At 35.5% G+C, this 14,218-nt stretch overlaps 1 protein-coding gene across 1 annotated transcript in view; it reads left to right on the top strand.

Moving 5' to 3' along the window:
• Nucleotides 1–14,218, top strand: part of LOC145897906 (uncharacterized) — a 42,732-nt gene that overhangs the window by 10,782 nt on the left and 17,732 nt on the right. The window contains exons 27-58 of the mRNA XM_082986361.1: nucleotides 113–236; nucleotides 319–454; nucleotides 719–792; nucleotides 1,176–1,373; nucleotides 1,767–1,898; nucleotides 2,409–2,575; nucleotides 2,983–3,149; nucleotides 3,706–3,852; nucleotides 4,129–4,262; nucleotides 4,568–4,766; nucleotides 5,267–5,346; nucleotides 5,507–5,643; nucleotides 5,786–5,939; nucleotides 6,126–6,240; nucleotides 6,639–6,786; nucleotides 7,092–7,152; nucleotides 7,216–7,407; nucleotides 7,738–7,926; nucleotides 8,200–8,412; nucleotides 8,655–8,825; nucleotides 9,032–9,261; nucleotides 9,680–9,810; nucleotides 9,864–10,020; nucleotides 10,078–10,184; nucleotides 10,577–10,732; nucleotides 10,907–11,001; nucleotides 11,174–11,252; nucleotides 11,582–11,691; nucleotides 12,099–12,302; nucleotides 12,701–12,904; nucleotides 13,393–13,581; nucleotides 13,944–14,141. Coding sequence (XP_082842487.1) covers nucleotides 113–236; nucleotides 319–454; nucleotides 719–792; nucleotides 1,176–1,373; nucleotides 1,767–1,898; nucleotides 2,409–2,575; nucleotides 2,983–3,149; nucleotides 3,706–3,852; nucleotides 4,129–4,262; nucleotides 4,568–4,766; nucleotides 5,267–5,346; nucleotides 5,507–5,643; nucleotides 5,786–5,939; nucleotides 6,126–6,240; nucleotides 6,639–6,786; nucleotides 7,092–7,152; nucleotides 7,216–7,407; nucleotides 7,738–7,926; nucleotides 8,200–8,412; nucleotides 8,655–8,825; nucleotides 9,032–9,261; nucleotides 9,680–9,810; nucleotides 9,864–10,020; nucleotides 10,078–10,184; nucleotides 10,577–10,732; nucleotides 10,907–11,001; nucleotides 11,174–11,252; nucleotides 11,582–11,691; nucleotides 12,099–12,302; nucleotides 12,701–12,904; nucleotides 13,393–13,581; nucleotides 13,944–14,141 — 4,798 coding nt within the window. The remainder of the gene's footprint in view (nucleotides 1–112; nucleotides 237–318; nucleotides 455–718; nucleotides 793–1,175; nucleotides 1,374–1,766; nucleotides 1,899–2,408; nucleotides 2,576–2,982; nucleotides 3,150–3,705; nucleotides 3,853–4,128; nucleotides 4,263–4,567; nucleotides 4,767–5,266; nucleotides 5,347–5,506; nucleotides 5,644–5,785; nucleotides 5,940–6,125; nucleotides 6,241–6,638; nucleotides 6,787–7,091; nucleotides 7,153–7,215; nucleotides 7,408–7,737; nucleotides 7,927–8,199; nucleotides 8,413–8,654; nucleotides 8,826–9,031; nucleotides 9,262–9,679; nucleotides 9,811–9,863; nucleotides 10,021–10,077; nucleotides 10,185–10,576; nucleotides 10,733–10,906; nucleotides 11,002–11,173; nucleotides 11,253–11,581; nucleotides 11,692–12,098; nucleotides 12,303–12,700; nucleotides 12,905–13,392; nucleotides 13,582–13,943; nucleotides 14,142–14,218) is intronic.

The following is a 14,218-nucleotide window of genomic DNA, read 5'->3' on the forward strand; positions in this document are numbered from 1 at the left end:
TATTTCCAACAAATATTTTCAACAAAATGTCTGACTGATTCTCTGTGTGCAATCCATCCTAACACCAAGGAAAAGAAAAATATTTCAAAATTTACATGTTTTTTTTACACAGAGAACGTTGATTGAAGAGCGTTGCTTCCTGCCAGAATGTCCAACAGCCAAGATAGCAGTTGACAAAAAGGGAAAGTGGCATGCAGTGACAGGCCAGGAAGAATTAAACATCTTTTGCCAAGCAGGTAGCTAGTCCTTTCAGAAGAAAGTTTTGCAGAGATTTTGTGACAATTTGCATTTTAAAGATGAATTTCTTGCTTGGTTTAGAGCCTGATTGTGTTAGAGATATCGGGACAGAATACCTCGGTTCATGGAACATCACAGCAGTCGGGGTTTGTGTTTCCTGGTCTGATCACATTTCAATGGGTGTCGCTGAACACAATTTCTGCAGAAACCCCACAGGGTGATTGTGGTATAGTTTGAAGAATTGGACGTGTTTTTTTGTGTGTTTCATTGCAATATTTTTTTTGGAGGCTGGTATCTGCCTCATGGGAACCTATTAATTTTTATTTTCCGCAAATTCATTTAGAAACGATATTTGTTGATTTTATTTTTGCTCTAAAATTTTCTTATAAATATGACGTGTATAAATGTTAAGTATGTTAATTTTAATACTGTTTTAATTTTTTGATATTTTCGGAAGTCTTATTGTAATTTGAAATCTTAGATCTCCTCAAGGCCCATGGTGTTACACAACAGCATCTAGGTCAGTCAAGCAGAACTGCGAAATACCGGATTGTCGTAAGTTCAAGTTAAAATTATCAAAAAAACAACTGAAGCAAAATTTATTTTGTTGTGAAAGTCTTTTCAATTAAAAAAAAATTATTTTTTAATGTTTGCATTTTACGATAATATAGCAAGATTTGTCATTAGTGTGGCTAGGCACTGCAGACAATCTGGTTGACTAACTTGCAAGGCAGACTGTTTTACATTGTGGTGACTTTACAGTTGACCCTGATCTTTTTGTTGACAAATTAGGTACAAACTACTGTACCTAAGATTATGAGACTATTGCCAAGCAACTCCTTGGAAACCATTATTGATAATTAAAAGCATTGTTTACTGTCTGCATTGGTAGCATAATTGCCTTTGCATGGATACGAACATCTATGAATATTTTTCAGATAAAACTTGTCGGTCGGCCCCAGAGGACTTGTTTCATTCTGAAACTGTCCACCATGAATTTGCAGCTGCAGTTTATGGCATGGAGAGTGCAAGTACAGCCGTTACACAATGCCACAGAGGCTACTGGCTTTCTTCTGGGACTTACAGGCACACCACTACTTGTGCGGACAGCGAGTGGCAACCAGAACCTTCTGCATGTAAAGGTGTGGATGGTACTTTGCATTCAAAAAGTTTGATGTAACATTTGTATTTCTGCTTGCAAAAACTTTTTGGTCTCATATAAAAACAAATTTTTCTCTTCTTGATTTCAAATTTGTTCACCCACATTTCATTGGTATGGGCATTTATTCTAAACTGTTTTTTGCTTGAATTTTATTCTCGAACAGCTGTTGCACACTATCTGCAAGTCCTTCACTGGAAGTTTGTCCTCTGTTAAGAGCCATCAGAACATTTTGTAACAATTTTACCATCTTACCAGTAAATATATATATATTTATAAATATCCACAACTTTGTTGAGCTTCCTTTTTCTCCTGCAGTTTTGTTTTCTCTTGTATTATATTGTATATAAATTATTATGTATCTGTGCAGTTATAACATGTCCAGCAATTCTTGTTACTGTACCTGGTGCCACCCTCTCACCCTCCACCAACACTTTGTACGATCAGACAAACTCGTTTGTTTGTGATTCGAAACATTTGGCTGGACCTGGAAAAATTACAAGTAAGTGAATGGATAAATGGGAACTGACCCAGTTTGATTTTGTGGATAGTTTTGTTATGGTTTGGAAATTTTTATTTGTTATCGGGAATTCAATAGATAACATTAGTCATGTTGCTTAACCCAGTTATTTCCAGCTCACAATGGCAATTGTTTAGCGCGCTTAGAGATATTTGTGGTATTTTTTCTACCAACATGATTTGTTTTTCAATAAATGACTCTTAAAATGAAAAACTCTGGCAATGTTAACAGATGGTTACTTACAACCGATGAGTTGGAATAGATGAGTTGGCTTAACACGTAAACCAAGTAAAAAACTAATAAAAAAAGAATTTCATTTGGGAATCCCACTATTTTAACATAATTTTATTTTAACATAAGGGCCAAACTAAAATTTATAACCTGACGGTTTTATGCCAAAAATTTTAATAAAACTTAAAAAAAATTAATTGTGTGGCGGATTTGTACCAACAGAAAATGTTATGTATTAAAATCTTCAATTGTGCTCTTCAGTTGATTATCGCTGCAATGAAGTGGGACAATGGGAAAAAGTGGGGAATCAGGAAGAGGAATGTGAGACTGCTTGCCAGGAGACTTGGGATCAACTTAAAGGTCACTGCTACAAAGTGGTGTCGAACAAAGTGAATTATGCTGAAGCGAAAGCTGGCTGTGAAGAACTTGTAAGTAATGTGTAAAATGTATTTAAGTGTACTGAACTAGGTGGAAAATGCAGATCTACATGGGTTAATTAGGCCTTTAGATGAGTGCCAGACATTGTAGCTACGGTTGGTCCAAGCACTTACTTCAAACTGCTGTTAAAGGTTTAACAATATTAATGCAAATGTATTAGTTAACTGATCTTCACGGAAAGAAGACAACCCTTTTAAGTTCAATGTACAAAGTTCCTCTTCAGGAATGAAACACAATAAGTTTTGAATCGAATCCAAAACAGAATACTTATAAACAGTAAATTTTGCCTTGTACAAATGGCATTTGTAGTTTCTGTGCTTTTAAATATTATTTTGCCACTTTTTGGAGTCTCGTGGGTTACTGACTTTGTAAAAATTGAAAACTTTTGTTTTAACAGAACGGAACTCTTGCTGACATAGAGGACAAGTTGGAATTTAATTTTTTAAAACACCTCGTGAAGACCAAAGACAGTGCAATACACGGTCAGAATACTCTCTACTGGTTAGGTATTCAACATCATTACCAGACCCCGGTCAACAGCAACCCTACATGGAGAGATTTCAGGTACTAAAAAACAAACAGTATAAGTTTTCTTGCTATACAATTCTGGTATTCAAGATCACCAAATATTTCCATGCTTCATTTTCCCTTCTTAAGTGTGTGGAAAGTTCACTCACCTAAATATTGTGTATAGCATTTTATTTTCAGAAAGTGTGCGACCTTTTTTTGGAAGTAATATTACTGTAGCATGTCAAAAATATGGACAATTTTTACGTGCAAACTGCATGACTGCTAGCCATATGATTGCCAAGTTAGTTGGATACAGAATTGGCGAATAATTTTTTTGTTTGCTTATGTAAAAATGTCATTTACACAGGGGTTAACCATCCCCTTTGTTTAGAAACACTGCTATGGTGATTGTGACAAGGTAATTGTTATTTGACAGTATTTAGAGCAGGGTTTTCTAATTTAAAGTACAAGTGTGTCCTATTTATTATACATCTTCCAAGTCCTGGTGAACCACATTTACAGACTTTTCCAACAGTCGGGAACCAGTGATTTTTAATGATAATGCACTTTAACATGTATTTGTTTGACAATTTAAAATATTATTTTAAAGATCGGTCAGGGCTAAAACCGATGATGAAGTTAAACAAAAGAAAGGTGTTGGATATTTGCCACTCCTGTACAAAGATTTTTTCATAATGCACTACATGCATAACCGACACACGCAAGAGTTTGATAACATTCTCGCATATGACAGAAGGTAATAAATGTTAAGATTTTCAAAAGATAATTATTCTGCATGCCAACTTATATATGCACACACTAAATATGTTGGACCTTTTAGAAATTACAAGCATACGTCGGATTTGGTTGTTGATGATCTGATAATAATGTTGATCATGATCTTCCTTCTAATAACTCAATTTAAATAACTCCAATACTTGTATGTGGTTTTATTACTTTTTGATTTAAAAAACTCTTAGCTTTGCATCTTGTGGCTATTAAAGTAATAAACAGGCCAAACTTTTACACATAGGTGTATGTTCATTGATGCGAAATATGCGTTTGTTGGTTCTCGAGGTTGCTATGACTACCCAGCTCGCAAAATGTTGTGGAGATGGGTCTCTCCATTTCATTTGTACAACGTCGCTACTGATAAATGCATTTCTGGTGAGTTTACACCTAAAATATATATTTTTTAACACAAACTTATGAATAGTTAAAGCATTCTTTTTTTATAGCAAATGAATTTTATTTATTTCTTTGGTAACTTTTGTTACTTAAAGAATGCTTATCGTTTTTTTAAATTTTTTTGGGTGTAAAACATTCAACATCACAAGAGGCGAAAGCAGCTAGTCACTCGTAATATTTTAGACATAAGTTAACTTTTTGCAGATTCCTTGTGGAAAAAAATCTCATAAATACTTTATGATGTTAAAATCTGCCTGTAATGGAATAAGTTCTTTTGTTGAAAGGTTTTCCAAAAAATGGCCGAACAAAGCAAGACATAAGAAGTGCACCAAGGGGAAATAAGTGTAACATAATAAAGGATGTCCAACTTGTTGGGTGTCGCAGACATGAATCACATGCCTCGTTGAAGATATTGTACCAAAGTGGAAGCTTCTTTGTCGATGATGTTGTTAATCCATGGGATAAGATTAGAGTTGGGGGCGAGTATGTATAGCTTGTTAAGACCCCATAAATCACAACGTCATTTTGAATCAGTGGTTGTCGACCTTATTAGAAAATTTCAAATCAACTTTACAGTGCTGTATTAGCAAAACATAAAGTGGATATGTAGTGCAAGGCAAAAGTATGCATTTTGCATTAGAAGACCTGTTTATCTATTATTTGCTGCTTTCAGAAATCGTTGAAAAAACACATACTGGTGGTTAAGAAACACCGCAATTACAGCATTATTTTTTGTGCTTGGATAGGTAATACCCTTTGAAAGTTTTCCTTTTAGTGCAGTGGTTCCCACTGGGGTGCTATTTGTAACCTTTAGGGGTTGCCTCGAGCTTTTTTATGTTTTCCACTTTATGGTTTACCGACAATGTAGTAATCTGATCGAGGACAACTCTTTTCATTGGTGTTTTATCCCCATCTGGAATCGTTAAGGAAGACTGATTGGAGCATTCATATTTTTATAAATTCTGCAAGAAACGTTTTTCTAGGTATTTTGCTGGAAACTACACTAGATGGATATTAAACACCAGCGATTATGACATTTGCCACCATTCCGTCACAATAAGAGGTAATTAAGTGTCCTGTTTTATGAGGGAGAGAACATTAGTTTGGGTTTTGTAAATAATTTGTGAAGAAAAACAGAAAAAGAGTTATTAAAGGTCAAGTTCAAGATCAGCCCAGCATGGACATAAATTGACAGGGGTCTTGAGAGTGGTTTTGTGTTGCAGGAAATGTGTTCCTGTTGTGGGAAGGTGCAGTTGCGAAAGGCAACAGCTACACTTACACTGAGGCAGAACAGAAATGCACAGAACAAAACGCCAGGCTTGCAACAGAGACAGAACTTATCACTTACCTTACTAATGATGTTTGTATTACTGTTTTTAACTTTACACTGCAGGACTGTTTTTCAAATTTTTGATTGAACTTTAACATGTTCAAAATTGAAAAATTGTGTTTTCCCTGATATAACCTTGGATGAATTATTTCTTCCACAATTTTTTTTAAAGGATATATCATCATGTGGTTGTGGCTGGGCTGACGGAAACGTTGCGTTTACTGTGATGAGCGGTGAGGATCATCTATGTAGTGCCAGTGCTCCAAGAGGTGGTGTAAAACAATGTTCTCCTACACCAGCAAAGGCAGATGCATGGTGCTTCAAAGGTTATTAAAACTCAATAATTAATAATAACTGTTTCATTAAAGCTAAAAGTATGTGCAAAATTTGTAATTGTGTACAAGCAGATGAGCCAATAATGATCAGTAAGCTGCATACTTTGCACACATAACTTCTTCTGCAGCTGATTTGTTATTAGCTAACAGTATTCGATTCTTTTCTGAAATTTACAGACGGTAAACACAGTCTTATGGGCATACCATGGGCCCTTGCATTGTGGCTACACAATTCCTCCAGAGAGGGAGTTCATGAAAAAGACCCAACCGACAAAGCAAAGTACATTTGCAAGTAAGCTGTTTGTGTGCTTTGTCTTTTTAAACTATACAGATAAATCATAATCATCTGTACATGACAAATGAAGGTTGAAAGGAAATTATACTGGATATATAAATTAAACCAAGCTATTTTAGCAGGCTTAAGATCGATAGCCATGTTAAGTGTTTCTGTATAAAGCTGACAGCTCCTTACATGTTTGTGCAACTACCAAAAGTGCTTCACAGAAACAAGAAGTTGTCTTTCTGGTGTAAAACGTCTATAAAACTGTCTAATATATTCTATGTTAAAATATTACACATAAACACCTGCAGCAAAATGCATCCCACCTTGAAAACTTTAACTTTCATTTTCTGTACAGGGAAATGTTCAGAAAGTAGAAAAGCTTGTTAAAAATAATATTGTACACAAAGGAAACAGTCAAGGTGGTTTTGTGCTGATCCACCAGAAATCTCTCAAGCAAAGTTGATTGAATCCCATTTCACCAGTTATTCCTATCTTGGGAGGGTTTCATATGAGTGTGCAGAAGGATATTGGTTTGATCCTGGCCGATATGCTCAGGTTAGAACACTCTCTGTGTTCAACTGCTTAGTTTTAAGAATCACTAGGGCAGTCCAATTGTGATGTCAACTACTTCTCTGTATGGTATTGTTGTTCTTAAATGTTTATGCACATTGGGGCATGTGCTTTTAAGTTTTTTTACTGTATTTAATGTCAGATTGTAAATATTGCGATGTATTTAAAGAGAGGTAGTTTCTGATTGTTTTGTGTGCAAAGTAATAAATATCGTTAACCACCAGCAATGTGTAAACATATATAATCTGGTCCTTATATTCAAAACTTTATCTCTTCTCTTTTTTTACTAGACCATCACTTGTACGTCGGAGCTTGATTGGGAACCTGACCCTTACCACCTAGCCTGTCGATGTAAGTATTGTCACCCTGCATGCAAAACTCTCTACCAACTAGTGTTTTTATCGATTCACTCAGATCTTCAGTGTCCTGAACCGACTAGAATCCTTAATGCCGATCTCCCAGAAGTGCAAGGCTACCACTTTGGTGATAAAGCCACATATGTCTGCAACACTGGGTTTTGGTTTTATAAGGATGTGTTTGAAATGGAAGTGACATGTTCAGGCAATGCTGAATGGACACCCTCTTTGCTCTCACTGAAGTGCATCAGTAAGATTTTATGCTGTACACAAGATTTGTTATTGTGCACTTTTTGAAATTGTATGTCTATGTACATCAACAGCAATAAATTTTTATTCCTTGTTTTCCGAACAGTTTTTTTAGTGTTGTATTTACTGTTAGTGATAAGCATTATTCTCAAGAAAGAGTAGCCCTTTTTAGTAAGCTGCAGGCAGTGTCACTGTTTTAAACTTTGTGGTCTCCTCGGTAAAACTAGCTTATTATAGATGGTCTTGCCAGTTGGCAAATCGGTCATATATGATGTCCATTTTTTGTTCCAAAACCAGCATTAAATTTAAATTACAAGTATTTCCATTACAGCTGTTGTATGCGATCCTCCTGAAGAAGTGCCATTTGCACAGACAGCAGCTTTCACTTATGCACACCCTTTCAATGCAACCATTACATGCAACGATGGCTACTGGGTAGAACCAGGTGTAACTACGTTCACCATCACTTGCAAGCCTGATGGATTTTGGCACCCTCAGCCTAACGATGTTTTCTGCTGGGGTAATGGGTTCCCTAGATTTGATACTGCACAGGGATATTAGGAAGATAAATCGTGTGAATCATTATCTTTTTTGTTATGGTGATGTACTATACAATTTATGAATGTTTTAAAGTTAGAGATGCAAAAATTTGATAAAGCTTTGTTGTGTTGTTTTCTGTAAATTTAACACTTTCTGTACCAGCTTGTTTTTAAGTGGCCATTTTTGTCAGAATCTCTGTTTAATTATAAAATATAATCAATAAATTAAGTAAAAAATTTAAACATTCTCTCAGAGGTTATGTGCGAGGCTCCTCCAGATGTCCAGCATGCCGTATGGGGCCATGAGGATCTCCGAACTCTTGTCTTAAGCTGTGAGGATGGTTACAGGCTGATGGCCAAAGATAGTAACATGTCCGAAGTACATGCTAATATTTCTGAGTCAGTCAATTTAAAGTGCTTGAACGACGGCCAATGGCAGCCCAAGTCTCCTGAATTTTACTGTGCCGGTATGGTAAACATAACTATTGAGCAAGTTTTGTATGTTGCATGTAATTTTATGTTCTAAAGCATTTTTTACATATAATCTAACATTATTAATGGTTTAGCTGATAATAAAGTAATTTTATAACATAAATATGTTTAACAGCAGCCTAGTTACGTTGTCTTTTCCAGTCAATAATGTATTGTATTTTTCTGCAATCAAAAGTACTTAAAAGATACATCAATTTATTTCTCATTCCTTTTTTAGAGGTACATTGTGCTCCCCCACCTAAAGTACCCTATGCAGAAAGCAATGCAAGTAAATGGTTCAAGGAATATGATTACAAAAGTGAAATAATCTACTTGTGTCACGCTGAAAGACATCTGCTTCGGATCTTTGCTCCATATGCTCCATTCTATGAATACTGTTTCATGGAGGGTAATATTTTATAATTTCTTTTAGTCACTTTATCAATATTTTTACTTGTGTCAGGTTATAATGTCAATTTCTTTGTTCAACTATAATTTGACATAAAACTCACTGGTCAATGTCAGTCACTTTCATTTCAGTGTGTGACATAATGACAAGCCATTCAAGATAATTATCCTATTAAGATCATACAACCTGACCAAAGCATGTTTTAGATTCTGATAATTATGTGTATGCGAGCAAAGAAGTCTGTCAAACGCAAAAAGCTCTGCACCTGCAGTGGACAAAGATGGAACACAGCGACGATCTGGCATTGAGAGACATAAACTCTGGAATGTGTTTGGGCTCAAAAGACCCACCAACTGATGCTGCAAGTTACAAGAGAATAGTTATGTCTCACTGCAATGAAAGTGATCCAGGACAGATTTGGCTTTGCAATATGCCAGTATGTTTATCATTTAGTTAAGAGAAAATATCCTTTTAGGTTTTTAGTGGGTATTAATGAAAAAAAATTTTAATGTAAGTGTTATATTTGCCGTTTTCAACCATTTAGATTTTTTTGCCTCTTACCATCTTATCATGCATAAAACTGTAATTGTTAAACTATCCAAAAAAATATGTAGTCACTATTTTCTGTCAAAACTACAAGTAACAGAACTACAACAAGTAAATATTACATAAAAAATGAATGAATATATAAATTCTGTGAAATATTCTATAAAATTTTTAAAAACTTTTACATGCAAGAAATTTAGTTACAAAATCTTAGTTGCTTAGCATCGTAAAAAAAATTGTGGCGCTAAATAGTAAAGTTGAAAATGCATAAAATAAGCACTTAACTGTAATCTTGGTTTTTTTAAAAGGGTGCGAGTGACCTGGTATTGGGCCTGCAAACTTCCAATCAGTTTTACCTCACCATCGACCGAAACACAAAACATCTGCACACCACCAGCAATAGCGAACATGGCCTAAGTGTAATATCATTTGCAGAAAGGTATTTTCCGTAAAAGAAAAATACCATTTCTATATAGTGATGTTCCATTTCAGATTCCTTGTAACAGAAAGAGATATATGTCACCTGAGTAAACACAGAATATCACAAACTGTGACTTGTTCTCGAAATGGAAAGTGGGTCCCAGATCCCTTGAAAATAGAGTGCAGTATAATGCGGTGCCCAGATCCACCCACGGTTGAAAATGCCCGAGTTTGTATTCTAATAAAACCTACCTAGGATTCTTTCATTATTTCACATTTGCCACAGATGGAAATTATTTCCTTGTCCAATGAATACTATTATGGGACTGCCGTGCAATACACTTGCTTCGATGGCTATGAACTTTTGAAAGACAGAAGGAAATTTGTTGTCAGGTTTGGATGTGTCAAACTAATGTATTAAAACTGTGTATCAATTACCTCAAAGCAGTCGTTCCCAAACTTTTTTTGCCTTACAACATGCTTTTTTTCCAAGTACTGTTTTTATGTGCCACGTTTTCACTATTGGTTATCATATAACAAGATAGGCTCTTTTAGCTAGTAAATTTTTGCCTACCCTTTGAAATATAACATATATGACTGTATTATCTGTTGTTAAAATGCTTCGTGACTGACCTCCAAAACCTTTTGTTTGTAGCACTGCTGTAAGGTTTTATTGGTGCTTATGCCTTTTTACCTTCTGCCATTAATTTATGGTAATGTGTCAAACTAATATGCCACATTTCCACTAACATGTCCGCCGAAATAACCCATCAGCATTTCAACAGTTGTACAGATATGTCTACCTGGGTACCTGATCCTGCAAACTTTGGATGCAATCCAGTGCAATGTCCACCCTACGAACCTCCTGAAAACACTATTGTCCTATTTGGAGACATAGAAAGCATGACATTCGGTGACCAGCTCATTATTGCCTGCAGAATGTGAGTTTCACTGTGTCTGTTTATAATGAGCTTTTATTTGCAGTGATAAAATTTTTACCTGAACCTACTGCAGCAAAAGTTGTGTTTGTAAGATTTTTTTTGTGTTTTATTGTATTTGTTTCTGACTGCCTGACAAGTTTTTATTTGTAAATGAAGAAAGGCTTTTGTATTCAGAGGATGGAACTTTGAGAAAGATCTAGATGCAATAAATGTGCATTGCAATGAACAGGGAGATTGGGACGCATCGCACCATGTAAATGGCTGTCAGAGTGAGAAATTGTAACTTTTTTAAAAATATGATTAAAAAAGTTTATTCACTCTGTATTGCAAAATTGCGAATTACGGTATTTTTTAGTATGATAATATCATTTCCCTACTATAATGCTATGGCGTTTGTGTGTTCTGCCATTACCAACCACTCATTAATTTTTGTTTATTTAGTTGTTGTTTGCGACGAACCTCCTAACATTATGCATGCAGAGATGATATCAACTGGAATTCAATTTAACGGCTTAGCACGGTTTGTGTGTCAATTATTACTTAATGAGTTACTGAGATTGTGAATACCGACACAAATTATGGCTAGTTGTGTCAATTTTTAAATACTTCAATTTCACAAAATGTTACTCTTTAACTCTATCAGCCTTAATTCATGTTTTGTTTATGGTTTATTAAAACTTAGTTCACCTGTAGCGAGCAAGCTATACTAAGCTTTTGTTTTTTGTGTATTTTGTACTATGGGACAAAAATCGATTCTACCAGGTTACAGTTAATACAAGTGGATTGAAATTTAAAATCCAAGTAGATTCCAGTAGTTAATTCTCTCATCTCAACGTGTGGCTTTTTTAGATACACATGTGACAATGGGTTTTGGTTTGAGCCTGGAGTAACTAGGAAGGACGCTTACTGCACTCAGATGGCATATTGGCTCCCTGACCCAATGACATTTACCTGCAGCAGTGAGTTGAGCAGTTAACAAATTAGTGTTTGAGTTTTATTCTATGATGTAATCAAAATCCAATCATTTTTTGTTTTACGAGCACATGAATAATAAATATGCAAAAAATTAAATGACATGGACACTGGTAAAACCTTAATGGTTATTAACTCAGATGCCCATGTGAAGGTGATGGCAATTAAACGTATTGAGCATTTCTAGGAACCAGTAGCTCTTTGATGTGTCAGACAAAAACAAATGTCTAAATACATGCATCAAAAAAAGATTCAAGTAATGCTTGGCATGTACATTAGAAAATAATGGGCAAAAAAATGCTTTTTGATTACTACAGTCTGCAAAAAATGCAGTCTGCTACCCACAAAACAATATGTAGTCCTTTGTTTTAAATGTTGCCATATATATATCCAGGAATCTTATGTATTGACCCTGGACCTATACCACGTACATATCGATATGAAGTTGCCCGGCCAGCAGAGGAGTTCTTCTTGGGTTCCATCATCATGTACAAGTGTGAAACTGGACAGTGGTTCGCTGAAAACCTCCACAAAATTGCTATAACGTGTAGGGATGATGCTGAATGGCATCCTCACCCAACTACCATTGTGTGCTTAGGTGCAGATTTTATTTGTTGGGCTATTTACTGATTGCTGGTGTTTTTGGGCTATTAGTTTGCCGTCTATTATTCCATTGGTATACAACAAAAATGTATTGCACCTGTGAAAAAGTTATGGATTTTTATTGGCTTTTCGAAAGATATATGATGTGGAATTTTGAAGTATGTTAGAAATGTTTGTATTCTTAATATCTCAAACATAAAACTGAGGAATCTATTTGTTTTTCAGGCACACAAGCACTTTTTTATTGCATATCTCTGAATAATATGTTTTCTGTTTGCACTAGCAAAATAGGCATTTAGTTTTTGATATGGTTGTGGGCAACATAAACCCTCTGAAGCAAGTTGGCCACAAACCTCGGGGAATTATGTTATTTACTATTTCTTGATATTCTAGATATGACTTGCGACAAGCCATCCAACCTCCCTTTGTATTCCTTTTTGATCGGAGATGACTTTTCGTTCGGCAGCTCAGTTACAATACAGTGTGAACCTGGGTACAGGTTGGGGAGTAACTCTATACGGGCCACAAACAGCACGGATATCACCTGTACCAAAAAGCAAAGCTGGATTCCTGTTTACATGCATTTCAAGTGCCTTCGTAAGCTGTTTTTGTATACTAAAATTTATCCTAGTTGGAATGATATCGGCTTATTAATGCTGTTAATAGTTTGGCAATAAATTAGGCATATTTTTTGTTTACAGTCATTCAGCCAATAACATGCATACTGTGATTGTTTTATATAAGGATTGTATTAGATGAAAATCATAAAAACATTTTCAGCAATGCTGCAGACAGGGTGTGCACACGCACTGTTTCGACCTGTAAGGTCTCATCAGTGCAGCTGTTGAGTGGCACTGTGCTAGCTTTCACACTAGCAGGCCTAGTATACCTAGTATAGGGTACCCTGCAGATCGACGTTGACCGAAAGGTACCACAAAGTGGAGACTAGTGTGCCTGCTAGTGTGAAAGCTAGCACAGTGCCACTCAACAGCTGCACTGATGAGACCTTACAGGTCGAAACAGTGCGTGTGCACACCCTGTCTGCAGCTTTGCAATATTATGGCTTTTTTTGCACATATTTTCAGCAATAACATGTAAAAGACCAAAGAATATTACAAATGCAATTGTTTATGCATCGGACCACTTGTTTGAGTCGTACGCCCAATATTTTTGCGTTGAGGGATACTGGATTCAGCCAAGTTTGACTTCTCGTCTGTCTCAATGCACCCAACATGGACAGTGGTATCCTGACCCTTCAACATTTGTTTGCAAAGGTTTGCAATTTACGCTTGGTTTAAATAAATTATTTATCTGACAATTTTGACTTTAATTTTTGTTATAAATTATGCAGTTTCATGAACCTTCTATTGACGAAGAAATGCATGTGTTTGATTTGCAATTTTTGCTAAAAGACTTGCTTGCAAAATCTAAATTATCTGCAGTATTTCATCAAAACAAATGCAATTATAAATGCAATGCCCAAAGTGTGCCATCTTACTACAAAGTTTTAGGCCTATTTTTCTTTTTCCATCTTCTTTGTCTTCAAGTGTTTTTTTTTTATTTTGGTGTTTTTTGTATTTTATTTTTTGTGTGCATATAAAGGCTGCAATATAAAATTCCTTATTTTTCAATTTAGTTGTTGACTGCGGTCATCCTGGGACATTTTACAATGCAAAACCAGTTAAGGCCACCTCAGGAACAAGGTTAGGTGCCTCTGCAGACATAGAGTGCATTACTGGATACATCTTATTGAACCAACACAAAACCACAACTACTATTACATGTTCAAAAGATGGACTCTGGGAACCACCACCTGAAAACATATTTTGTGTTGGTTAGTAAATTATATTCAGGTTTATTGTACTTTTTAAGACATTCTTACATCATGAATTCTCATATTCAATTGTTTTT

Source organism: Ascidia mentula, chromosome 4 (assembly GCF_947561715.1).
Source record: "Ascidia mentula chromosome 4, kaAscMent1.1, whole genome shotgun sequence".
Lineage (NCBI taxonomy): Eukaryota > Metazoa > Chordata > Ascidiacea > Phlebobranchia > Ascidiidae > Ascidia > Ascidia mentula.